We start from the raw sequence: 27,372 nt of genomic DNA on the forward strand, positions 1-27,372 counted from the left end.
ACCGTGATATTGAAAAGTTTGTCTTGGAAATGAACAAAGATCATTCTGTCGTTTTTGAGATTGCAGCCAAGTATTGCATTTCAGACTCTTTTGTTGACCATGATGGCTACTCCATTTCCTCTAAGGGATTCCTGCCCACAGTAGTAGTTATAATGGTCATCTGAGTTAAATTCACCCATTCCAGTCCATTTTAGTTCACTGATTCCTAGAATGTCAACGTTCACTCTTGCCATCTCCTGTTTGACCACTTCTAATTTGCCTTGATTCATGGACTTAACGTTCCAGGTTCCTGTGAAATATTGCTCTTTATAGCATTGGACCTTGCTTCTATCACCAGTCGCATCCACAACTGGGTATTGTTTTTGCTTTGGCTCCATCCCTTCATTCTTTCTGGAGTTATTTCTCCACTGATATCCAGTAGCATATTGGGCACTTACTGACCTGGGGAGTTCCTCTTTCAGTATTCTATCCTTTTGCCTTTTCATACTGTTCATGGGGTTCTCAAGGCAAGAATACTGAAGTTGTTTGCCATTCCTTTCTCCAGTGGACCACATTCTGTCAGACCTGTCTACCATGACCCGTCCATCCTGGGTGGCCCCACACGGCATGGCTTAGCTTCACTGAGTTAGATAAGGCTGTGCTTCGTGTGATCAGATTGGCCAATTTTCTATGATTATGGTTTCAGTGTGTCTGCCCTCTGATGTCCTCGTGCAACACCTACCATCTTACTTGGGTTTCTCTTACCTTGGACGTGGGTTATCTCTTCATGGCTGTTCCAGCAAAGTGCAGCCGCTGCTCCTTACCTTGGACAAGTCACCCCTCCTGACCTTGAATGTGAAGTAGCTCCTCTCGGCCCTCCTGCACCCATGCAGCCACCGCTCCTTGGACCTGGGGTTGCTCCTCTCGGCCGCCGCCCCTGACCTTGGACGTGGGGTAGCTCACCAGTACATTAATATCACTTCAATTATACTAACACACTCTGCTGCATTCAGTTTTTCAGAACTCCCTGTGGGATTGACCCAGGAATATGTACTCTGGTCAATGGACAGGAGTCTTCAACAGATCTTCCAACACCTGGAAAATACAAGGTCAGGTTGTTTCTGAGTGGAGGTTAAAAGTAGAGGAGGTAGAGCTTTAAAGAGGGAGGAAGCAAGGGAATGAAGGAGAGAGGGAGAGAGGGAAGGAGGAAGAGAGAGGGGGGAGGGAGAAGAAAGATGGTTAGTTAGTTTTCGTAGTGGGGCAAAGTTTAAGAACCACTGGTCTGTGAATCATTTCTGATTGGAATGGAGACAAACGCCTCCCTTTTTCCTGGTAGAGGAATTCTTTCCATAAATAAGCAATTAATGTTAGGGAAAGCAACCTTTTTTGTTTTCCCTCAGTCCAAAATATTTTGCATTCAAAATGGCCATTGTCTTTCCATTTTCCTACTTTTTCCTGTTTGAAAACAAATGGGAACTTTTCTCTTTATTTCTTAGATCAAGTTTTATGGAATTGGGTTTGCCTGAACCACAGGATATGATTTCTTCTTCCACCTCCTCTGTTTTTGTGGCTCAGGAGCCTGTTCTACCCTGGTGTGACTGTAAGAATGCAGAACATTCTACTGACAGTAGCATCTCTTCTGGATCATCCTACAGCTCGAGCCTGTCTCACCTTCCCGTCTTTTCTGAAGAAACAACTTGGCAATTCCGGAGCCACAGTTTACCTACTTTACCCCAAAATCAACCTCCTGTGTTCAGAAACCAAGGCAGATCTCTGCCTTCTTTTAGGCTTTCAGAGCTTGGGAAATCAGAACTTTTTCAGAATTTGGAAACTCTTTCATCCTTAAGCCCTCAAAGCACTTTTATCAACTCTCTTTTTGAATCCCCAGATCTCCACAGACAAGAAGAAAAAATAAAGGATAAGAGAACGAGCAAGAGTGATTTGACATCAGATCATAAGCCAAATATTATCTTCAAAGAGAGACCACTATTGTCAGGGTCAACTCCAATCCAGCTCTCTCCTTTGGCTAGGTGGGAGTTAGAGGGACATATGGCTTGGAAGGTTTGTACTTTGCGGGAGCAAACAGTGCCTCTGCCTGTGAGGGAATCATGGGCAATGCTGAATTATTTAATTGAGGTGCAAGGAGGAGTCCCTGAACCAGAGAAACCCCAAATCCAGCTATCTATGCCCATTCATCAAAGCACTGAACAAAATATCAACAATGAATCCCCAGACCTTCCATCTCTTCAGTTCCAGGGGAACATTGGAGTGGAATCTGGATTAAATAGAATAGAAACAAGAATTTCTCAGACCCTTATCCCAGGTAAGCAGTCACAACCTGGAGATGGCCCCAAAATCCTTGAATCCAGGCCATTAATGACATCAATAGATATTCAACCTCCCAAAATCTTAGGAGCTGACATCGCTCAAGAGGAAATGACTTTACTGAAGAAGGACCCAAAACATGTGCTAGAGCTTAATATAAAACAGAGGGTCTTAGGTCTTCCAGAAAAAAGGATACAACAGCAACAGACCCAAGTGCCTAATATGGAGCTGACCCGTCAGCTACCATACCAAGTCACAGATAGTGTAAAAGTTACTCCACTGGCATTACTTCAAGTCATGGATTCAATGGGGATGATTCCAGATTCACATTCAGAAGTGATAGAATCTGTGGGTTTGTTCCAATGGCCACCAAATGAAGTTGTAAAACAAATGGAAACCATGGAAACAGTGCATGTAAGCCAAAAACCATCATATCAAGTCATTAAATCAGGGGAGGTAATCCCAAGACCTCAGCAGCAAGTTATGGAATCAAGAAAGATAACTTCTAGACCGCTGAATCAAGTAATAGATAATGTGAAGGTAACTCCAATAGCATTGCTTCAAGTCATGGATTCTATGGGGATGATTAAAAAATCACATCCACCTATCATACAGTCAATGGGAATGGCCCCAACAATGCAATATCAAGTTGTGGAGTCAGTAAAAAGGAGTACATTATTGGACCATCAAGTCATACAACCAGGAAAGATGAGTCCTAGACTACGACATGCAGTCATAGAAACTGTGGAAATAACCCCAGAGGCACATAAAGTTATGCAGTCAGTTAATGTAACATCAAGGCCACAAAGTCAAGTCACAGAATCACCGAAGATTACTCCAGGGCCAGTATGTCAAAATATGAAATCATTTGAAATGATCCCCAGGCCATTGAATCAAGTGATGGATTACATGAAAGTGACTCCAGTAGCACTATTACAAGCTATGGATTTTATGGGGATAATTCCACCAACAAAGTCACATGTTATAGAATCTGGGGGGTTGATCCCAGATACACAGACTCAAATTGCAAATTTAACCCCAAGGGCAATTCAATCAGATGGTTTGATTTCGAGCTCTCTTACTACTATTGGTACATTTGGAGTGGTAGAATCTTTGGGCTTACCTCCAAAGCCACCACATAAAGTCATGGAATCAGGAGGAGTGATTCCAATATCTCAAGCCAACTCCAGGAGTCTGGAGTTGACTCCTGGGTCATGTATTCAAGTGCCAGACTTTGAGGGAATGACTCCACAACCATATTATCAAGGCACAGAATCTATGGCATTAATACCAGGGCCATCTCATCAAGTCACGGAGTCTTTGAAGTTGACCCCATGGCATCAAATTCTGGAGTATTCAGAGATGAGTCCAAGGCAAAGTCATCATGTCATAGAAACTATGGAGTTGACCTCTGACCCCTGGATAAAAATGGAGAAATCTGCAGAGGTGACACATTCACATCATCAAATGATAGAATCTTTAGGGACAAACCCAAGGTCAGTGGGTAGAGGTACAAAATCTATGGGAATGAGCCAAAAGCCACTGCCTCAAGTCACAGAATCTGCAGAAATGTCTACTACATCAGTTCCAGATGTGAACTATAGAGAGAGGAAATCAATTCCACAACTTAAGGTTATGGGTTCTATGACGTTATCCCCAAGATTGCAAAATTTGAAGTCTGGGAAACTGGTTTTGGCACCAGAGTCACAAAATATAAAATCTGTAGACATAACCACAAGTTCAGTCCCAGAACTGGGAAATTACAGACAGCCAGTCTCAACTGTGAACTCTATAGAACAGGCCACAGAACCACAATGGCAGAGTGTAAAACCTGAGGAGTTGGCCACCACACCACAGGGGCAAAATGAGAAATCTGTGCAGTCAGCTCCAGGGGCTCACCTTCATGGTGTGAAATCTATCCAACTGATGCTGGGACCCCAACAACAAAGTAAAAAATCTACTGGGTTAGTTCCAGAACCACAGTTGCAAAGTAGGAAATCTATAGATTTGGTCCCCAGTTCACAGTTTCAAGGTATGGAATATGTTCATTTGGCTCTACCATCAGAGTTTCCAGGTACAAAAACTGTGGAATTGTCTCCAAGAATAGTACAAAAAGATATGAAACCTATGGAGTTAGCCCCAAAGCCATGGTCACAAGATATAAGATCTGAGGAGACAGCCCCAATGCGTGAAGATGTAAAAACTCCTCAAATGGTAGAAAGTACAAGACTGACTCCTGAGACACAGATAGAAGGTATGAAATATGAGGAACTGATCCCAGGAGCACACATTCAAGCAGTAAAATCTGTAGAGGTAGACTCCAGACCAAATCATCAAGTCACAGAACCCGAAGGACTGATTTCACGGTATCAAGCTTCAGAATCTTTAGGGATGATCTCAGAACCAGGATATCCAGAAACAGAAGCAAAGCTAACCTCTGACACTGGTCACCATGCGAAAGAGTCTATGGGGTTGATACAATCATCTTTAGGAAGTACCCCCAGGTCACTGAGCCGAGCATCTATGCAGATGAACTCAATGTCATTCAGGGGCACTCTTGTGCCAATGTTCCAAAGCGCGAGAGCCATGGACGAAACTCCAGTATCACAGAACACAACACGCGAATCTCTGGAGTTGGTACCAGGATCAGAGATGCAAGGTATGAAATTAGAGATGTTGACCCCAGAGTCTCAAGATATGAAGTTTGTTCATCCGAATCTAGGACCACATTCAGAAGTTATGAACTATGAGGAGCTGATCTCAGAACCACAATTTCAAAGTGTGAAATCTGTGTCATTGACCTCAGAACCACAGTCCACAAGTATAAAACCTGAGGAGTTGACTCTAGGGCCATTAAGGCATGATGATAATTTTGTGGATTTACACATACCACTGGAAGAATCTAGTAGGTTAATTCCTGAGTCACAGTTACAACACGTTGAATCAAGGAAAGTGACCAAGGAACTGCATTTACAAGGATTGAAATCTGTGGGTGTAAATTCCAGACCAGTGCATCAAGACTTAGCACCTACAGAGTTAGCTGCTGAATTCTGGCCACAAGAGGAGGAATCTGTAGTCTTGAAACCTGGTGGTGTGATGCCCAGGCCGCATTTTCAACAATTTTCAGAGTTGACTCCAGGTCAAAACTGTCAAGACACAGAAACTGTAAGACTGATTTCTGAGGCCTTGCCCCAAGTTAATTTGCCCCAATTAATGCAAAACCCAACAGATCAAGTTATAGAATCTGCAAGAATGACTCCTCTAAGAGCACATCTTCAAGATACAGAATCATCAGAGATACCTCTAAGGTCAGACTATGCAAATACAGAAACTGTGGGGTTAGCAACATTTCTAGTTGAAAACATCCAGGAGGTAATACCAGTGCAACCATATTCAGAAAAAGGATCTCTGGAGTTGACTTTAGAACCAAGGATACAATATGAGATATCAGAGCCACTGCTGCAAAATTTGAAATATGTGAAGTTAACCTCTGACTCATCCCCATTAGCAGTGGAATCTAAACAGTTTATTACGGGACCAAAATCACAAGTTACAGAGTTGACTCCAGAACCACAGCTCCAGGAAGTAACGTCCAGGCAGTTGGAGTCAGAGCCAAAACTACAAGACGTAAAATATGTTAATTTAATTCAACAGCCAACTACTACCAAAATCGTAGAATCAGAGAAGCCAATACAAGAGCCAGTGCTACAAAGTATGATACCAGAGGAACTGACTCAGGAGGTACAGCTCCAAGGTGAGTCCCTGGGACCACAGTTGCATAGTGTAAGATTTTCAGAGTTATCTCCCAAGACACCACTTCAAGGAGAAAGACTTTTAGATTTAATCTCAGGGTCTCCACATCATAGTGTGACATCTGATGAATTGACCCCAGGTTCCCCAATGCAAGAAATAAAATTGTCAGATTGTATCCCAGGACCAAAGCGTCAAAGTGTTGTATCTGTACAGTTGATGGCAAAACCACAAACTCAAAGTACAAAATTCATGGAACTAAGCTCCGGACCATGCTTACAAGGTGTCAGATTTTCTGATTTGACTCCAGACCCAAAGCATCAAGGTTTTGAACATGTGCAGTTAATGCCAGGAATGCAGCTTCAAGATACAAAGCCTGTAGGATTTGTAACAGAGTCATCTTTGCAGTTAAGTCAAGGGCTCCTGGTTGAAAATATGAAATCTATTTTGTCTATTGAAGGGTCACAGTTTCACAGCAGGAAATCAGTGAAATTGACCTCAGAACTACAATTTCAAGATGAGAAATCTGAGGAACTGAACCTAGGGTCAAGGCAGCAAGATGTCAAATTTTCTGAACTGACCTCAGGGCCAAAGCTTCAAGGTGTCAAATTTGGGAAGCAAATCCCAGAATCACCGTTTCATAGTGTGACTTCCATGGAGACAGCTCTAGAGTTAGAGCTTCAAGATTCTAAATCAGCAAAGATGTCTCCAGAGCTTCAGGGTGTGAAACAGGTGGGGCCATGGCTACAAGATGTCAAATTCTGTGACCTAACATCAGGAGTTCAGTCTCAAGGTGTGAAATCCTCTGAGTTAAACTCAGGGCCACAACTACAATATGTGAAGATTTTTGAGTTAACTCCAGAACCAAAGATGCAAGGAGAAAGATCTATGAATTTGGCCTCAGGACCTGAGCAGCAAGGGGTTAAGCCTGAGATGTTAGGACCAAAGCCACTGTTTCAAGGCATAAAATGTGAAGCAGCAGACCAAATGTCAAGCTTTGAAGGTGACGTTTCTTATAAATTAGTTTCAGAGCCACAGAGACCAGATGTAAAATCTATGGAGGTGTCTCCGGGACTCCAGTTGCCAAGTGTAAACTATTCTGAGTTGACCAGAAGACCACTGTTACAAGTTATGAAATTTTCTGGATTGACCCAAAGACCACAGATGCAATATGTAAAACCTGCAGTGAGGACCCCAATCTCAAAGGTTGAAGGTTTACAATCTGAGGCACTAATGCCAGAGCCACAGCTGGAAGATACAAAATCTGTGAAGTTAACCCCAGGACCACATTTAGGAAGTGTGAGATCTATTCAGTTAACATCAAAGTCACAACTGGGAAATGTTAAATCTAAGGTGTTAACCCCTGGGTCACAGGGGGAAGATGTGAAACCAGTAGAGGTGACCCCAGGCTCAAAACTTCATGGTTTAATACCTGAGTTGCTGTCCTCAGAGTCAGAGTTGAAAGATGTGAACTCTGCAGTCTTAACACCAGGACAACATCCAAGAGGTATGAAATCTACATTGCTAACCCCAAGTCCACATCTGGAAGGTAAAAAATCTGTGGAGATAACCTCAGGACCACCAAGAGAAGATGTCAAATCTGTGAAACTCACCTCGGATTCCAAGCTTCAAGGTGTGAAATCTGATGTGTTGGCACTGTCCTTAAGAAATCAAGGATCAAAAACTGTGACGTTCATCCCAAGAACGCAACTGCAAGATGCGAAAGCTGTGGAATTGAAACTTGGGCCAAGGATGCAAGATGAGAATTCTGTGTTTTTGGCACCATGGTCATTGCTCCAAGGGCCTCAACTGCAAGGTATGAAACCTCGGGAACTGAAAAATTTGACAAAGCCCCAAATGCAAGATGTGAAAATTTTGCAGCTAACCCCATGCCCAAAGCTTCAAAGTTTAAAACCTATAGAGGAGACTCCAGATCAAGAGCTGCAACTTGCAAAACCTATGAAGTTGACCCCAAGGCTAAAGAAGCAGGTAGTAAAATCTGTGAATGCAAACAGAAGACAAAAGTTTCAAGGAGTAAAATCTGTGGATTTAGCCCCAAAGCAACAGTTTCAAGAGACGGCACTTGTGAACTTAACTCCTGGGCCAAAACAGATTTGTGAGATGTCTGTAATCTCACCAGAGCAGCAATGTGTGAATTCAGAGTCACTGAATAGAGGGTCTAAGTCAGAAGATGGGATGTCTTGGGAGTTAATTCCAGAGCTAAAATTTAAAGATGGAAAATTAGTAGATCTCAACTTTGAATTACAGTTGAAAGGTAGGGAATCATCTGAATTGACTCCAGAAACAAATATTCAAGGTGTAAAATCTAAAAAGTTAAAACTTGAACCACAGTTGCAAAGTATGAAGTCTCCCAAGTTGACCCCAGGACCACAGTTACATCAAGTAAAATCCTCAAAGTCAACTTCAGAGCCACAGCTTCAAGGTGTGAAAACTGCTGAGTTTAAACAAGAGCCACAGCCTGAGAGTATGAAACATATTCAGTGGATACCAGGATGTGAGTTCCAAGACATGAAATCTGCAGGGTTAAATCTTAAGTCACAACCTCAAGGTGGCAAATTTGTAGAGTTGAAATCTTCAACACAGTTAAGAGATGCGAAGTCATCTGAATTGCATCTGGGGCCACAAATTCAAGGTACAGCATATATGAAGTTCAACCTTGGGCCACAGTCAAAGAGGGTGAAAACTCCTGAGTTGTCCCCAGGACCACAGATGCAAGAAGGAAAAGTTTTGGCATCAACCTCACAGCCACAGTTTCAAGGTATGAAAATTGTGGAGTTAAACCAAAAGCCACAGTTTGGAAGTACAAAAACTGTTCAGTGGATGCCTGCACCAGTGTTTCAAGGTGTGAAATCTCTGCTAAATCTTCAGTTGCAACCTCAGTGTGTCAAACCAACAGAGTTGATACAGTTTAGAGATATGAAGTCATCTGTATTGATCCCAAGGCCAAAGCTTCAAGATGTACAATCTTTGCCATCACTCCAAGAGTCTCAGGCTCAAGGTCTCAATGTGAAACCCTATCTACAGTTTAGCAGAATGAAATCATGTGACTTGACTTCCAAGTCAAAGCTCTGTGATATAAAATCTATGATGTTCAAATCTAGGCTTAACTTGAAAGATGGTGAATCTCCTTCGTTGACTCCAGGACCATGGTGTCAAGAAGTGAAACCATTACAGTCAGCCCCAGGAACACAGCTTCAAGGTGTGACGTCTCCACTGCTTACACAAGAGCCACAGTTTCCTGAGGTGAAATCTGAGGTATTAAGCCAAGGGTCACAATTACAAAGTGATAAAACTATAGAGTTGAACTCCCCACTACACTTGAAAAGTATGAAGTCATCTGAGTTGACTCTTCAGCCAAAGCTTCAGGGTGTGAAATCTGAGGATTTCAACACTGGGCCACAGTGGCAAGGTCTAAAATCTTCTAAGCCACCATTTGAGACAAAGTCCCAAGATAAGAAAGTTACTGAGCTAATCCCTGGCTCACAATTGCAAGGTACAACGTTTTCTAAACTGACTGTGGGGACAAAGACTCAAGGTGTCAAATATACAGATTTTGACCCTGGGTCACTGTTACAAGGTGTAAACTCTTCTGGGCGGACCTCAAAGGCCAAGCTTCAAGATGTAAAACATAAAGAATTTAGCCCCTGTCCTCAGTTGCAAATTCTGAAATCTTCTGAGCTGATCCCGGGATCAAAGCTTCAAAATGTGAAATTGGTGTTCAACTCTGAGTCACAATTTCAAGGAGAGAAATCTTCTCAATTAATCTCAGACTCAAAGTTACAAGATGTGGAATCTGCAAAGTCCAAATCTGGGCCACCATCTCAAAGTGTTAAATCTGAGTTGACACTGGGGACAAAGCTTCAAAAAGTGAAATCAGTGGAATTCAAGTCAGGTCCACAGTTGCAAGATATAAACTCTTCCAAGTGGATCACAGGTATAAAGCTTCAAGGTGTAAAATTTATGAATTTCAGGTCTGGATCAAACTTGCAGGGTGGGAAATTGTCTGAAGTTATCCCAAGGGAGAAGCTTCAAGGTGTGAAGTCTGTAGACCTGAAACTTAGTCCAAAGTTACAAGGTGCAAAATCTGATTTGACTCTGAGGAGGAAGATTCCAGTTGTGAGATCAGTAGAGTCAGACTCAGGCCAACACTTACAAGATATGAAATGTTCTGAACTGATCATGGGTATAAAGCTTCAAGATGTAAAATCTAAAGGGTTAAGTTCTAGACCACACTTTCAAGGAATGAAATCTTCTGAAGCGGTCTTAGGGACAATGCTTCAGGAAGCGAAATCAATGTTCAACTCTGAACTGCAGATACAAAATAAAAAATGCTCTGAATTGATTCAAGGGACAAAGCTTCAAGATGAAAAATCCTTAGAGTTCAATCATGGACTGAAGTTACAATGTGGGAAATCTGATTTAACCGAGAAGAGGGAACTTCAAGGTGTGAAATCAGTGGAGAAATCTGATTTGAGACAGGGTGAGAAATCTGATTGGAGGCTAGGATGGAGGCTTCAAGATTTGAAATCTGTTGTTCCCCATCTGCAAGGTGTGACATCCTCAGGGTTAACACCAAAGACAAAGCTTCAAAGTGGAGAATCTATGGAATTTATCACCAGGCCAATGTGGCAAGACATGAAACCTTTTGAATTGACTCTTGGTACAAAGGTACAAGATGTGAAATCTTTGGGGTTCAACTCAGCTCCACAGTTACAAGATAGAAAATTATCTATGTTGACATCAAAGGCACACCTTCAAAGTGTGAAATCTATGGAATTCAACCCTGTGGCAGAGTTGCAACGTGCAAAATCTTCTGGGCCTATAAAGCTTCAATTGATGAACTCTACAGAAGTCAATCCTGGCCTAGAATTTCAGGTTGCAAAATCCTGTAAGTTGGCCTTGGAATCAAAGCTTCACAGTGGGATATCGTCTAAGAGCAATGCTAGAAAGCAAAAGCAAGATGAGAAATCGTATAAGTTGAACCCATGGCAAGAGCTTCAAAATGTAAAAGTCATGGTGTTCAGTCCTAGGACACATTCACAACATATAAAATCATCAGAATCATGCAAAGGGACAAAGCTTAAAAATGTGAAGTCTTTGGAATTCAATCCTGACCAACAGCTGCAAGATATGAAATCTTCTGATTTGACTCTGGGAACAAGTCACCAAGGTATTCAATCTTTAGAGTTCAGTCCTGGACCACAGTTGCAAGAGGTAAAATCTGAGTTGAGCACAGAAACAAAGCTTCCAGATGAGAAATTGCTGGAATTCAACTATGAGCCTAAATTACAAGGTGGGAAATGCTCTAAACTGAAGCCAGGGCCACAACTTCAATGTGTGAATTATACGCCATTCAACACTGGGTCACAAGTGCAAGATACAAAATCTTCAGAGTTGAATCCCAGTATGGAGCTTCAAGGTAGAAAATCTAAGTTGCTCTGCGTTAGGCCAGATTTGCAAGGTGTGAATTCTTCTGCATTCATTTCAGAACCAAAACTTCAGTGTGTAAATCCAACTGGATGCAAGCCTGGGTCACATTTGCAAGGTACAAGCTCTTCTGAATTAACTTCAGTTTCAAAATTTCAAGGTATGGAGTCTTCTAAGTTAAATTCAGGGACAGAGCTTCAAAGTGAGACACCTATGGTGTTCAACCTTGGACCACATTGCGAAGGTCTGAAACCTGAAATGAGTCAGGAGTCAAAGTTTCTAAGTGTAACAGCCATAGAATGCAACCCTGGGCCACAGATGCAGTGTGCAAATTCTGAGTTGAATCCAGAGCCAAAATCACAATGTTTAAATTATATGGGTTGCAAATGTGGGCCACCCTTGCAAGGTATAAAATCCCTTGAGTCGACTTCAGGGGAAAAATGTCAATATATGGGAACTGAAGTGAACCCAGGCACAGAGAATCAATGTGAGACATCTATGGTGTTCAATCCTGGACCACACTGCCGAGGTCTGAAATCTGAATTGAGTCCAGAGTCAAAGTTTCTATGTGTAGCACCCACAGAATGCAACCCTGGGCCATGGATGCAATGTGCAAAGTCTTTTGAATTGAATCCAGAACCAAAATTACAATGTTTAAATTCTATGGGATGCAAATGTGGGCCACCCTTGCAAGGTATAAAATCCCTTGAGTCGACTTCAGGGGAAAAATGTCAAAATATGAAACCATGTACAGGGAATGAATGTGAGACATCTACAGTGTTCAATCCTGGACCACAATGCCAAGGTCTCAAATCTAAATTGAGTCCAGAGTCAAAGTTTCTAAGTGTAACACCCATAGAATGCAACCCTGGGCCACAGATGCAGTGTGCAAAGTCTCCTAAGTTGCATCCAGAGCCAAAATCACAATGTTTAAATTCTATGGGTTGCAAACGTGGGGCATCTTTGCAAGGTACAGAATCCCTTGAGTCAACTTCAGGGAAAAAATGTCAAAATATGGGATCTGAAGTGAAGCCATGTACAGGGAATCAATGTGAGACATCTACGGTGTTCAACCCTGGGCCACATTGCCAAGGTCTGAAATCTGAATTGATTTCAGGGTCAAAGTTTCTAAGTGTAACACCCAGAGAATGCAACCTTGGCCCACAGGTACAGTGTGAAAATTCTTCTGAGCTGAATCCAGAGCCAAAATCACAATGTGTAGATTCTATGAAGCGCAAATGTGGGCCACCCTTGCAAAGTATAAAATCTCCTGAGTTAACTTCAAGGACAAAATGTAAAGGTAGGAAATCTTCTGATTTTAATCCGGGGCCAGAACTTCAAGATATAAAATCTGTTATGTTCAACCCTGTGCAGGATTTACAAGACATAAAATGTGAATTGACTCCAGGGACAAAGTCTCAAGGTAGAACCTCAAAAAAGTTCAACTCTGGCCCACAGCAGCAAGGTGTGAATTCTACTGGGTTGAATTCAGGGTTAGAACTTCAGTACTTAAGTTCTGTAAAGTCTAATCCAGGGCCACAGATGCATGGTATGAAACCCTCTGAAATGAACCCTGGGCCAGAATCTCATGGTACAAAATCTATGTCGTTCAACCTGGAATCACACTTGCAAGAAGCAAAATCTCCTGAGTTAACTTCAGGGACAAAGTTTCCAGAAGTCCAATTTTTGGTCAACCACGCTGGGTCAGAGCAACAAGTTGTGCAGTCTGTGTTCACTTTGGGCCCTCAGTTAAATGTTATGAAACCTATGTTATTTTTACCAGAGCAACTGTTTGAAGATATAAAATCTATGAAGATGAAAAAAGAGCCACTGCTCTGTGGTACCAATTCTACAAAACTGATTTCAGACTCTGAGCTGCAGAATTTGAAATGGAACGTGTTTGCTCTAGAGCCATGTTTTCAAAAAGTGAAATCTATGGAGTTAAATTCAGGGCCACATCCTCAAGGTATGAATTGTGAGGAGTTGCCCTCACACCTCAGGCAGCATAGTATAAGATCTGTGGTGTTTGCACCAGAGCCATGTTTTCAAGATGGGAAACCTCTGGAGTTGAAACCAGAGACACAACCTCAAGATGTGAATAAACTGATTTCTTGCTTCAGGCAGAAGTCTGTAGTGTCTGTATCAGTGCCATGTTCTCAAGATGTGAAATCTATGAAGTCAAACCTACTGCCCCAATCTCAAAGTATGAATTTTTTAGGATCATCATCATGTCTCAGGTCACAGTGTGTTAAATCTGAGATCTCTGCACCAGAGCCATGTCTTCAAAATATAAAATCTGCAGAGTTGACACCAGGGTCTCAAGAACAAGGCATGAATTGCCAGGAGCTGACTTCAGGATTGCAAGGTGTCAAATCAGGAATCTCAGCACCAGAGTCAACAAAGAACTTCATACCAGGACCAATGTTGACTAGTGTCAAATTTTCAAATCTGTCTCCAGAATCACAGCAACAAGGTGTGAAACATTTGGAGTTTACTCCAGAACCAATGTTGCAAAGCACAAGCCATGCAAAATCATCTTCAGTGTCTCTGCAACAAGCTATAAAATCTGTGGAGTTAGCATCAGAGTCACTGTTTCAAAGACCAAAATCTGAGGATCTAACTCTAAGAACAAGCTCTCAAACGATAGGCTCCTCTGAAATCATTCCTAGGCCAGGGCATCAGTTTGCAGAACATGCAGAGATGATTCCAAAGCCAATGCATCGAGTCCCTAAATCTGTTAGTTTGACTTCAATACCAATTTATCAAGTTACAGATTCTTCAAAAATGGCACAAAGTTTGGCACATCAAGACACAGAAACTGTAGAGAAATCTGTGAAGTTGACTCAAAAGTCAAGAGGAAAAGCCATGAAAGCTTCAGGAATGCCTCTGAAACTAGATCTTCAAGTACCAGAATTTGTTGGTCTGACTCCAGTGCTACGGAATCAAAGTTCAAAATCCTTAGAATTAACACCAAAGAAAAGCCACCAAATCCTGGAAACTCTGGAGTTGCTCTCTCAGTCAGGGACCCAAGTTAAAGAGTTACATACAGGGCAGCTGCAGCAAGTTGTGGAATCTGAAGGGATGACTTCAGGACCCAAGGATCACATTACAGAAACTATGGGGTTGACCTTCAAGACAAAGCTGAAAGGGGAGGAATTTCTTGGAAGGAGTCCAAAACCATTAAGTAAAACCACTGATGCAGAGAGATATTCAAGGCCCTACCCTCAAGCCTGGGAATCTGTGGAGGTGATCTCCGCACAAAAACTGCCAAGGGGAGAGTCTATAGCATTGATTACAAAGGCATTTCAAGATGTCCCAGAATCTTCAGAGATGACAGAAGGGATACGATATCAAGTTCCTGGGTCTATGGGTTTGACCTCTAAGCGATTCCTAAAGGCAAAGCAAATAGGTCAAGTTGCAGGACACGTAGAATCTGCAGAGGTCACCGCTGAGACATGGCAGCAAGGGGAGGGAAAAATGAAGCTAACACAGACACAGAATCAAAGTATGAAATATTCAGAAACAGCCCCAGGACTACTGGGTCAAATTACAGAATTCATGAAGATTAGTCCAAAGCCACTAAAACAAGTCACAAACTCTACGAAGACACAGCTTCAAGTTGCTCAAGCAATAGGGGTAAAGCCAGTAGCTCCTATCAGAGTTGCTACACCTGTGAAAGTGACTCCTGGGCCACCATATCAAGTTGTGAAGTCTGTAACGTTAACATCATGGCCAAACTCTCAAACGGTAGACTGTGTTGAGCTGACTTCAAAACCACAAGATGTGAGACCTTCAGAGTTTACCTCAGGCCTAATGTTGCAAAATGCAAAATTTAAGAAATTAAGCACAGAACCAAAGTACCAAACTTTGAAAAGAATGGATTTGACAGGGTTTCAAATTGTAAAGACTGTGGGGCCACCACTTCAAATTGTAAAATCTGAGAAATTAGCACCAGGGCCAATTCCCCAGATTGCAGAACCAATAGGAATGGGGCTTAAGGCAACAAATTACTTGGATTTATTCCCAAGACTACATCTTCAAGAACCAGGAGAATCTGTAAAATTAACTCCAAGGCCAAATACTGAAGTGAAATCTGCAGAATTAACCACACAGCCAACATCTACACTCGAGGCACCTACAGTGTTAAATCATAAACAAGGGCTTCAGGCTGTGAAATCTACAGGGATAAAAACAGGACCTCCTCAAGTCATGGAATCTGAGGATTTGAATCTAAGTGAGGTGTGTCAGAATAAGGACTCTGAGGAGGGATCATCAGAAGAAGACTTACAAATAGGGAATTATTTCTCTAGGTTTCTACACAACTCTTCAGACTCACTCATCTCAAGTTCTGTCAGAACATCTGAATTAGATCTTTGGGATTCTGAGATGCCACAAGTATCAAGTGTTTTGGATATAAAAAACCTTGTGACAGATATTTTGCAACCTGAGGAGTCTTTTATAGACCTTGATATGATACAATCTTCAACTTTTTCCTTATCCCTTCATAACCAACTCCGTGACGAGACAGCTATTACTGCAAAAAATTCAAATTCTGAGATCCCAGGAGTGGATGTCATACCTAATGAAAGGACTAAAAGGAAACACGTGGAGGAGTCAGAGAGTTCACTCCAGAGACTCTCACAACATTCACCACAAGATTGGAGATCACCACATAGGTTTTTCCAGGCAGAGTCAGGGGCTCAAAGAGCCCTTTCCTGGCCTATCCTGGGCAGGCAACGGAATGTCTGGGAGAGTCGCTCCTCGAGGCCACGACTACCTAGGAAATATCTCTCCAATATGCTAATGCTGGGGAATGTCTTGGGGACTGCTATGGAAAAGAAGCTTTCTTTTCAAACATCTTTAACAGAAAGAGCCACTGAAGATACCTGTCAATCTATTCAGGATTTATTTGGGGTTCCAGCTGAATTAATGACATGTTCTGAGAGACTGCTTGAGAAGGGTCAAGGTACTATTTCTCAGCCTTCAGTGGTCAAAAACTACATTCAGAGACATACTTCATGCCCTGGTCATGAGAAAAAAACACCCTTAAGGATGTGGACACGTAGTTCCCTGCCCTCCATAATACAGCACTACTCTGGGAGTAGAATGAGAATAAAGAAAAACTCAAAACCCTGCGATATATCCCAGGAAGTCATTCAGTACATGCCTGTTTCATGCACAGGGAGTCAGCCTCCTGCCCCAGCAAAGTCAGAGTCTTTCCTCAACATATTTTTTGTCAGAGGAGATTCTGTTCCAATGGAAGAGACTGAGAACTCACAGAGTGATTCACAGACAAGGATTTTTGAGTCCCAACACTCCCTCAAGCCAAGTTATCTTCCCCAGGCCAAGACTGACTTCTCAGAACAGTTCCAGCTGCTACAAGATTTACAGCTAAAAATAGCAGCAAAACTGTTGAGGAGTCAAATACCCCCCAATGTACCTCCACCTTTAGCTTCAGGTCTGGTCCTAAAATATCCTATCTGCCTACAGTGTGGCCGATGTTCAGGATTTAATTGCTGTCATAAATTACAGGCCGCTTTTGGGCCTCACCTTCTTATTTATCCACAGCTTCACCTTGTAAGCACTCCTGAAGGCCATGGAGAGATTAGGTTACATCTTGGCTTTAGGTTGCGAACTGGTAAAAGACTCCCAAAGTATCACAGAAGAGACAGACCAGTCACACCAAGGAGCCTTAGATCAACATCATTAAGGAAAGCCAAAGGTTATACACGAGCTTCCAAGAGTCCTACTTCTACAATAGATTTCCAGTCTGGGTCTTCCCAGTCTCCTTTTCCTATAGAAGTCCACATCAGGCGAAGGGAATATGACAGCTCTAGCCTAATAGAAAAAACAGGAATTAGAAAGCCTGGACACTATTATGAGTTCACTCAAGTTCACTCTCTATCAGAGAGTGACTCTGAAAGCAATCAGGATGAAAAATGGGCTAAAGTGAGAACCAAAAAGACCCATGATTCAAAATATCCAATGAAAAGAATCCCCAAGAGAGTAAGATCACAAAATACAAAGTTCTACACAAATGGTAGAGCTATAATACACAGTTCCTCTAGGGAATTACCAAACCAGTTAAGAAGGAAGGGGAGTGGAGCATCTCAGACAACAACAGCCTCTTTAAAAAGACAACCTAAGAAATCCTCCCAACCAAAATTTATTCAACTGCTTTTTCAGGGCCTAAAGCAGGCAATTCAAACAGCACACAGAATTATGGCTTTGGCTGGGCAGAAGCCTGAGGACACAACAAGGTCAGATTATTTCTGGTCAAGCAAAACCTACCTTCCAAAACAAAAAGCCAGAGACTATTGCTTAACAAGAGACAGCAAAAGACACAGGATGCCAACACTCAAGCTAAGGCTTTCAGACTCAGTCACCAAGCAGGAGAGCACGCGGTGGGAAGAAACAGACCGATTCAGACCAGCTCAACAACCAAAAAGGGATAGCTCTTTCCAACTCAGACATAAACAATTACCCAAGCCCACAGTTTCCCAAAGAAGTACCACTCTCAAAAACATCTCAACCAGTCAGTGTTTGGGTCCTGTTCGAAATGACAGTAGTAGCAGAGCTAAGAAAAACTTTAACAGAAATGAAATCTCTAACCAGGAGTCCAAGAACTTCAAACCAGGAATCAGAGTTCATGCTGGAGGGAGACTCTTACAACCTGGTTCTCTTATGAAGAAGACCTCACACAGTCACCTTAAAGGGAAACCCACACACAAGGAACGAAACCACCAGAGCTTTGGCTTCAGCAGGGAAAGAATCCTATGTTATTCTTCTGGAAGGAGCCAGTACAGTCCCTCTGAGAGGGGCCAGCACAGTACCTCTGAGAGGAGCCATAGAAGTGCCTCTGAGAGAAGCCACCGCAGCACCTCTGAAAGGAGCCAGCGCAGTGCCTCTGGGAGAAGCCATCGAAGTGCCTCTGAGAGGAGCCATCAAATTCCTTCTCAGAGGAGCCATCACAGCGCCTCTGAGAGAAGCCACTGCAGCGCCTCTGAGAGGAGCCATCGCAGCGCCTCAGAGAGGAGCCATCGCAGCGCCTCAGAGAGGAGCCATCGCAGCGCCTCTGAGAGGAGCCATCGCAGCGCCTCAGAGAGGAGCCATCGCAACGCCTCTGAGAGGAGCCATCGCAGCGCCTCTGAGAGGAGCCATCGCAGCGCCACTGAAAGGAGCCATCCAAGCCCTTCTCAGAGGAGCCATCCAAGCCCTTCTCAGAGGAGCCATCACAGTCTCTCTGAAAGGAGCTATAGAGGTCCCTCTGAGAGGAGATGTCGCAGTCCCTCTGAGAGGAGATGTCGCAGTCCCTCTGAGAGACGGTGTCGCAGTCCCTCTGAGAGGATCAATCACAGTCTCTTTGAGAAAATTCGTCGCAGTTCCTCTGAGAAGAAAGGACACAGTGCTTCTGAGAGAAGACAGCACAAGCCCTCTGAGGGGAGCGGACAAAGTCCCTCTGAGAGGAGCCACAACAATCCCCTCAAGGAGAGACTCAAACACAGCTCCCCTAGGGAGAGGCCCAGGCACAATTTGAGTAAAGATTTCAAAAGTAACTCTAACACGTCTCCTAGAGACCACACCAAAAATCCCCAAAGGAGGGCAAGTTTGGAGGCCTGACGCTAGTAGATGGAAGAGACCCACCGTTATTCAATGCCTAGCTCAAGTCTCCCCTGAGCGGCCCTGGCTTCTTTCCTACTCGACCAAGGTCTCCAGTTCCTAAGCCCTTAGCAATGAAAGAGCTTCTTCGTCTCTCTACCTGGGGGGAGGGAGAGCGGGAATGGGTCTGTCATTTCCCTAAGATAAATAAATGGGCAATAATTGACTTTCCTGTGCATCAAGAAAGACCACTCTTCTCGCGGGGTGGAACCTGGGGGCGCCGGAAGGGCAGGAGAGGTTGTGCAAACCGAGGGAACGAAAGGGAAGGGCTCTCAGGCCAAAGTTGACGCTCCAAACCCCACCCCCAGTTTCCCGGGTCCCACCGCGCACTGCCGGGGCGGGGTCTCAGAGGAAAGGGGGGCTAGTCACGTGATTCGCCCCTGCCGCAGCCCCCTCGGAAGCTGCTAGGCGGAAGTAGACGTTCGCCACCGGGCTCGCGGACCCGACTCCACATCCGGGAGCGGAGAGGAGAGCGGAAGTGGCGTTGGTCTGGCCGGAGCCCTTGGGTGAATTTGTTAGGCGTGGAGAGGGAGTGATGTCTTCCAGACTCGGTGCAGTGCCCGCTGTGAGTTTCTCGGTTTGACCGTTACGCTTTAGGGGTAGCGCTGTGTAGCCCGCTACACGCGGTGCCTCGCTTTTGTCCCCTGCTCAGGGTCGGTTTTCTCAGGGCTCAGCGTAGGCCCCACCCTTCTAGGTCAGATCTATGAGCCCCTGTATTCCCCCCCCCCCACTTTCTGCTGCCCGTTCCCCACCCCCTTTTACTAAGTTCCTCGTCAGATTACCGTTAGTCTCTATTCCTTTTACATCCCCAATGTCTCCCATATCCTTTGTCCTGTCTTTCCGTCTCCCGTTTAGAGTCTTTCTTGGACCAGGGCTTTGAGAATGGAAGAGATGAAGGCTCTGGTGTTGTCACCTGCCTTGACCCCGTAGGTAGGGCGGCGCACTTCTCCTAAAAAGTCTTACCTTGTTCGGTTTGCAGTAGTAGCCCCGGGAGAGCTTCAGTTCTTGGCGCAGATTCATCTTTTTGTGGTCAAGTTTCAGAGGTCCCTAGCATACACTCACTCATGTGCTTACCATTTGCTAGACGCCGGGACCCACACCGTTTAAGCAGCAGAGAAGCACGAGGATCGTGGGAGCTAAGAAGTAAGTGAGGTTTTCTGCAGTCCATTTATAATTGTGTTACCAGCGTTGTCCAATAGAACTTCCTGTGATGACAAAAATATTCTGTATTTACACTGTCAAGTATGATAGCCACTAGCCACGTATCATTTTCGAGCGCTGGAAATGTGGCTAGTAGCAGTGAGGAACTTAATTTTAAATTGTATGTTGATTAGCTTAAATAGCCACCTGTGGCTAGTGGCCATGTGATTAGACAGTGCAGGTCTAATCTTGGTGTGGGGGAGGAAAACGTCCCTTGCAAAAAAAAGTATGGATTATAATAAAAATGAAATGTGTGACTCTGTAGCCCTGCATTTCTTTAGACATCATATATGTACTCATGAATACCTTGATGAACTTGGGAAGGACTGATGAAAATGACTAAGAAGTACTTACATTTTCAAACTACTTGGCTTCAAGGCTGGTTTATTGTATACTGAATGCGCTAAGCTTTTCCATATTCGTTAATACAAAAAAAATTTTTGTTCAGGAGATACTCAGAAAGGATTAATTCCTTCATGTAACATTTACTAAATATCTGCTTTGTGCTAGTTGTGTGATAGGTTAGATGTACAGACATGAAAAACACAAGGAGATCAACACAATACTGTGTAATGAAATATTTTTATTTCAAGAATTATATATAGCCTTTTGGGAAGGGGAGTGATGTTTGGAAGGGAAGGGTTGCTGGAGCAAATCTCTCCTAAACAGACTTTCAAGTCAAGGAATAATGGATTTAACCATAAGGAAAAGGATTTTTTTTATTTTTCAGAAGAAATAAGTGAATTTGTAAAGGTTTTAATGGAGTAGCAAATGGGTAATTGTTAGGAAGTGTAAAGGTTAATGGCCTCTCATCCATTGATAATCAGAATCATTGGGCATCAGAATCCGTATTTTTAACTGGCCTAGGATATTGTGAAGTTTGAGAATCATTGGTGAGAATTGAGATTAGAAGAGTAAAGGATGAAAACGTGAAAAAAATCTGTGTTTAAGGTTTGTGTAGAATAAAAAAAGGCTGCAGATGATACTGAGATGAACTTAAAATATTTTTCTAATAAAATATAACTGTTTTCACCTAGAGAATGAACTAGGGGCTCTTAAAAATTCTTGGTAGATCAGAAAGGAGTTGAAAATAGGTTAAACTTTTCATCTTCGTGATAAGAAGCCAAGACTAAACAACAAATTATTTTAAAGTCATTACCATTATGATAACCATTGTTGGAGCCAAAAGCTTTTTCTTGTCATATTTATGGAAAGAAAGTGAGTGAGTGAGTGAAAGTCACTCAGTTGTGTCCAACTCTTTGAGACCCCACGGACAGTAGCCCACCAGGCTCCTCTGTCCTTGGAATTCTTCATGCAAGAACACTGGACTGGGCTGGGTTGCCATTTCCTTCCCCAGGGGATCTTCCCAACCCAGGGATCAAACCTGGGTCTCCTGCATTGTAGACAGATTGTTTACCGACTGAGCCACCACAGAAGCCCCAGGAAAAAGAAGTTTGATATTAATCTGGCTTTTAATAAATAATAAAAAATAAATAAACCCTGAGTTGATAGGTACTGTAGAATACTTGAGAATTGTTTTTGTTGAGTGCTTTAAAAATAAGAGACCTGGAAAGAGAATTCCCTATCCACATTGACTTAATCCTCAAGGTGTTAATCACGCTGACATATAAACTATTGATTTTTCACTGTACTCATGCTTATTCATGAGCAGGGAGCTGGGTGTGTCTGAGTCCAACATTGACAGTATAGAAATTCCTATGAGGATGTTTCCTAAGAGGAGTCATATGGGACTTGACTCTTTATAGCCTGTTGATAGTACCAAGTCTTTCTGGTAGAGATTATTCCCATTGTTTGGTATGGTGGGTTTTGGCCCTAGAGGACTGCCTATTCCCATTGAATTTTTTTTATACCTTCACTGAGGTATAATTGAAGTGCAGTTGGCTGCATATATTGAAAGTATACAGTACTTTCAGCTTTGACATAATGTAAGTACCCATAAAACTGTCACCACAATCAAGATAAGTTTCCCTGTCTCCCATAAGTTTTCTCATGTCCCTTCGCAATTCATTCCTCCCTCCACTCCTGTTGCCAGACACCCACTGACCTGTCTTCTGTCACTGTACATGACAGGTTTGCATGTTCTAGGATTTTATATAGATGAAATCAGACACTATGTCCTCTTTTTGCATGATTTTTTCCACTCAGAATAATTATTTTGAGTGAAAAATAGTTTTTATTGCTAAAAAGAATTCTATTATGGATATACCATAATTTGTTTAGCCATCTACCTGAGAGATGTTTGCATTATTTTCAGTGTGGGGGTGTTAGAATAAAACTGCCGTGAACATTATATGCAAGTCTCTGTGTGGAAAAATATTTTTGTTCTCTTGAAAAATACTTAACACAATATATATTTATTAAAATGGTATTTGCCATCTTAGGTTGATTAGCTCATATGTCAGGAGTATGTTTAACTTTTTAAGAAATTATTTTTCAAGTTGGTGATATGATTGTACATTCCTACCAGCAGTGTATGAAAGTAAGTCTCTAATTTTAACAACTTTTATGGTGTATAGTAGTGTTTCATTTTGGTTTTAATTAGCATTTTCCTGATGAATAATGATGTAAAACATCTGTTTATGTGTGTTTTTTTTTCTGTTTATGTGTTTTATTGGTCATTCATATATCTTCTTTTGTCAAATGTGTGTTCATGTCTTTTGCCACCAAAAAAAAAAGTTTCATCTCAGTATTAAATTGTACTATTTAATTTAAAAAAATATTTTTTTTGAATGAAGTTCCTTTGTTACGTATATCTTGACTATTTCTTCAAGTCAGTGGTTTGCATTTCATTTTCCTAATGTATCTTTTGAAGAGCAAAAGTTTTAAATTTATCATTAAAAATAAAAAGAATGTTATCATTTTTTTCTTTTATGTTTTGTGCTTTTTGTGTTTTATTTAAGGAAACTTTGCCATCTCTAATTGCAAAGATTTTTTTCCTGCGTTTTCTTCCAGGTGTTTTATAGGTTTTGCATTCAGGTCTACGGCTCATTTAGAGTTAATTTTTATGCATGGTGTGCTGTAAAGATCAATATTATTTTCCTATATATCTCGTTGTTGAAAAGATTTTCCTTTCCCTATTCAGTTGCCTTTGCACCTTTATCCAAAATCAGTTAAATGTACATAGGTGTGGGTTTCCTTGATGACTCAGTGGTAAAGAATCCACCTGCCAATGCAGGAGACATGAATTCGATCCCTTAGTCAGGAAGATCCCCTGGAGAAGGAAATGGCAACCCATTACAGTATTCTTGCCTGTAAAACACCATGGACAGAGTAGCCTCGTGGGCTACAGTCCATGGGGTCACAGAAAGAGCCGGACACGACTTAGTGACTAAACAACAACATAATATAGGTGTGGGTCTGTTTCTGAACTCTTGTTATCCTATTCCATTGATGTGTATGTTTGTCTTTTTGCTAATACTGAACTGTCTTGAATACTGTAGCATTAGAGTAAATCTTGAAATCAGTTGTCATGTACTTTCTTGTTTTTTCAAGATTGTTTCAGCTGTTATATTTTCTTTGCTTTTTAATATAAATTCTACAGTTTGTCATATCTATAAAAGGAAGCATGCTGGAGTATTGATTGGTACATATATTGAATCTGTAGGTAGATTTATGGAGAATTGCCATTTTTAACAGTGTTGCGTTTTCTGATTTATGAGCATATTTTCCATTTGTTTCGGTCTTCATTTTTTCTTACCATTGTGTTGTAGTGTTCATTGTAAAAGTCTTGGATGGCTTTTTAAAAAATTTTAATTAGAGGCTAATTACAATATTCTGGTGGTCTTGGATGGCTTTTGTTAGAATTGTTTTTAGGTTCCTAGATTTGTTGCTAGATTCCTGTGTTTTTTGTTATTGTCAGTGCTACTATTTTTATAAGTCGATTTTCTAGTTGCTTGTTGCTAGCAGCTACGCATACAATTGAACTTTTGTACTTTAACCTTGTATCCTGCCACTTGCTAAATTCGTTTTTAATTCTAGTAATTATTTCATATATTTCCTTAGATTGTCTTTGTAAACAAACTGCGCAAAATCTATTAAAAAAATCTGTAAATCAGTTCAGGTGCTCAGTCGTGTCAGACTCTTTGTGACTCCATGGAATGCAGCACACTGGGCCTCCCTGTCCATCACCAACTCCCGGAGTTTACTCAAAGGAAATGGCAACCCACTCCAGTGTTCCTGCCTGGAGAATCCCAGGGATGGGGGAGCCTGGTGGGCTTCCATCTATGGGGTCACACAGAGTCGGACACGATTGAAGTGACTTAGCAGCAGCAGCAGCATGTCCATTGAGTCGGTGATGCCATCCAACCATCTCACCCTCTGTTGTCCTCTTCTCCTCCTGCCTTCAATCTTTCCCAGCATCAGGGTCTTTTCAAATGAATCAGTTCTTCTCATCAGGTGGCTAAGATCTGTAGAATTGTCTGCTTTTCTTTTTCTGTCAGTTTTATTTTGTATACTCTGAGCCTCTGTTGTTAGACATGTACAATGAGTAATTATGTCTTCCTGATGTTATTTTTATTATGAAGTGTTTCTTTTTACCTCTGGTAATACTCTTTGTCTTGAAGTCTATTTTATCTGATAGTAAAATAGCTACTCCAGCCTTACTATGTTTGCTGATGGCATAGTATAAATGTTTTATATCTTTACTTCTGATCCACATATGTCGTTTATATTTAAAGTATGCCTCTTGTGGACAACCTCTATTAAAATACTTTTTTATTTACTCTCTCAATGTCTGACTTTCACCTGGAGTAATTAGGCCATAAACATTTAAATTAATTATTGACATGATTGGATTTAAGTTTGCCATTTAATTATTCTACCTTGTTTTTTTATTCCTGTATACCTTCTTTTGGATTATTTAAATGTTTAGTGTTCCATTTTATTTTATTTAATTTTTACTCTCCCTCCCCCACATTTTTATTGGTGGGGGAGAGATTTGGTTGCTTTCAGAATTACAATGTACATACTTACCGTTTCATCATCTACTTTAAGTTAATATCCAACCACTTTGCTTAAATGTAGAAGCCTTACAACCATATAGATTGCTTTAACTGCCTGTTACTATTATAGCTGTTGTATATGTTACATCTACATTTACCTTACTAGATAATGTTAAAATTTTACTTTAAACAGTTTTTAATATTTATCCACCTATTTACCATTTCTCTTACTCTTTCTTCATTATTAAAAATCCAAATTTCCCTCTAGTGTCATTTTTTCCTTCAGTTGAAATTATTTTCCTTTGCATTTTTCACAGAGCAGGTCTGCTGGTGACAAATTTTCTTAGTTTTTCTTCATCTTAAGGGTGTTTTTCACTGAATATGGAATTTCAGGTTGATAAATCTTTTCTCTCAGGATCTTAAAGACGATGTTGTGCTGTCTTCTGTCCTAGGTTTCTGTTGAGAAAATCATCATTTGAATCATTGTTCTCTGTAATATGTCATTTTTTTCCTAACTGCTTTCTTTCTGGATTTTTTTAATCTTCAGTTTTAAACAGTTTCATTAAGATCTATCTAGGTGTGTTTTTCTTTGAATTTATCCTATTGAGTGTTTGATTTACAGCTCCTTGAATCTGTAAATTTTAAGTCTTTCATTAAACTTGGGGGATTTTTCCACCATTACCTTTTAAAAAATATGTTTTCTTAGTCTCTCTTCTTCTGTGGTTCCAACTATATCTAGGTTAGATCTTTTAATACTGATCCACAGGTTGTTGAGGCTCTGTGGACTGTTCTTCAGTCTTTTTCTCTCTTTGTTCTTCAGATTGGATAATTTCTCCTGATCTAAGTTCATAGATTCTTTCCTCTGTCATCTCCCTTTTGTTACTAGTCCAGCCAGTGAGTTTTTTATTTTATTTGTTATTTTTCAGTTCTTAAATTTCATTTGGTTCTTTTTAATGATTTTTATTTTTCTGCTGATAATTCCTGCATTTTCCTTTATTTCAAGTGTGTTTTCCTTTCATGAAGTATTATAATAGCTGCTTTAAAGACTTTGATAGTTCCATTATCTACATTATCATGGAGCTGACATCTGTTTATCATCTGTCCTTTAAGAATAGTTTGTATTTTACTTGTTGTTTGTATGCTGCATAATTTTGGATTTTTATTCTCAAGATTGTGAATGTTATTAGTGTAGACTGTGGGTCTTTTTAGAATCTTCTGGGGATTGTTGCTGTTTTTATTTCTGTTTAGGTTCAGACCATAAACTCTGTCCTGCTTCTGAAGGCATTGGTTCATTATTAGTTCCTTTCTTTGAGTCTTTTTTATGATGGTTTAGAGCTTAGGGGTTAGTTTTAGACTTTTTCAGGTTTTTTCAAATCCTGTTTTCAGTTTTCCAATCTTTTAATACATTGGTTTGGATCTGTTTCACACTGATAACTCAGGGGTTAGTCTGAGACTTGTGTGCTTTGTTCAAATCTTATTACACTTTTCAAAGCCTTTGCTAAGTTGGTTTGACTATGTTCCATACATACATAGCTCAGGTTAAGCAGTGATTTGTGTGGATTTGTACACAGAATTATGTGATTGCCTTCTTTGCCTGCCTTTACTCCGTGATTCACTCACATTCTCTAGTATATAGAGACCCCTTTTCATGGATTCTAAGGCCAAAAAGTTTCTACTGGAATTTAAGCTGTCCATGCCGGTCTGCAGGTGGAGCCCATCATATTGCAAAGCCACTTGTGAGAGGGGAAAAAACTGGAAGCATACCCTGTGTAACTCACTTCTACCAGTTTTAACTCTTCTGCACAATCTACCTGCTTTTGTTTACTTTTTGAGGTCCAGACTTTTTAGTTGTAATCAGCAGGAAGAATGGGCTGTAGTGGGCGTAGGCCACCATGCAAAAGCAGGACATTTCTATATTAAAGCTGTATTATTGGACCTCATTTACAGAGAGCTGACAATCATTTTTCCTTTTTTGTAGCATACTGACATTGTAAGCCCCTGTTTTTCTGTTTTTCCAATCCCCATGTCTGTCCCCTTCCTCCCAGAGACA

At 41.4% G+C, this 27,372-nt stretch overlaps 2 protein-coding genes across 3 annotated transcripts in view; both read left to right on the top strand.

The window, feature by feature from the left end:
- The window catches only part of SPATA31H1 (SPATA31 subfamily H member 1), a 47,567-nt gene extending 28,445 nt beyond the window's left edge, over window positions 1-19,122 (top strand). The window contains exons 4-5 of the mRNA XM_088841777.1: window positions 993-1,088; window positions 1,476-19,122. Coding sequence (XP_088697903.1) covers window positions 993-1,088; window positions 1,476-19,122 — 17,743 coding nt within the window. The remainder of the gene's footprint in view (window positions 1-992; window positions 1,089-1,475) is intronic.
- A 447-nt stretch (window positions 19,123-19,569) lies between these two features.
- Window positions 19,570-27,372, top strand: part of ZNF512 (zinc finger protein 512) — a 29,541-nt gene continuing 21,738 nt past the window's right edge. For both annotated transcript variants that reach the window (XM_055400064.2, XM_055400065.2), the window contains exons 1-2: window positions 19,570-19,726; window positions 20,246-20,304. In XM_055400064.2, the coding sequence (XP_055256039.1) occupies window positions 19,697-19,726; window positions 20,246-20,304 (89 nt within the window). In that variant the 5' untranslated portion in view covers window positions 19,570-19,696. The remainder of the gene's footprint in view (window positions 19,727-20,245; window positions 20,305-27,372) is intronic.

The sequence above is a fragment of the Moschus berezovskii genome, chromosome 11 (assembly GCF_049115385.1).
Source record: "Moschus berezovskii isolate FMDL1 chromosome 11, NW_MosBer_1.0, whole genome shotgun sequence".
Classification (NCBI taxonomy): Eukaryota; Metazoa; Chordata; class Mammalia; order Artiodactyla; family Moschidae; genus Moschus; species Moschus berezovskii.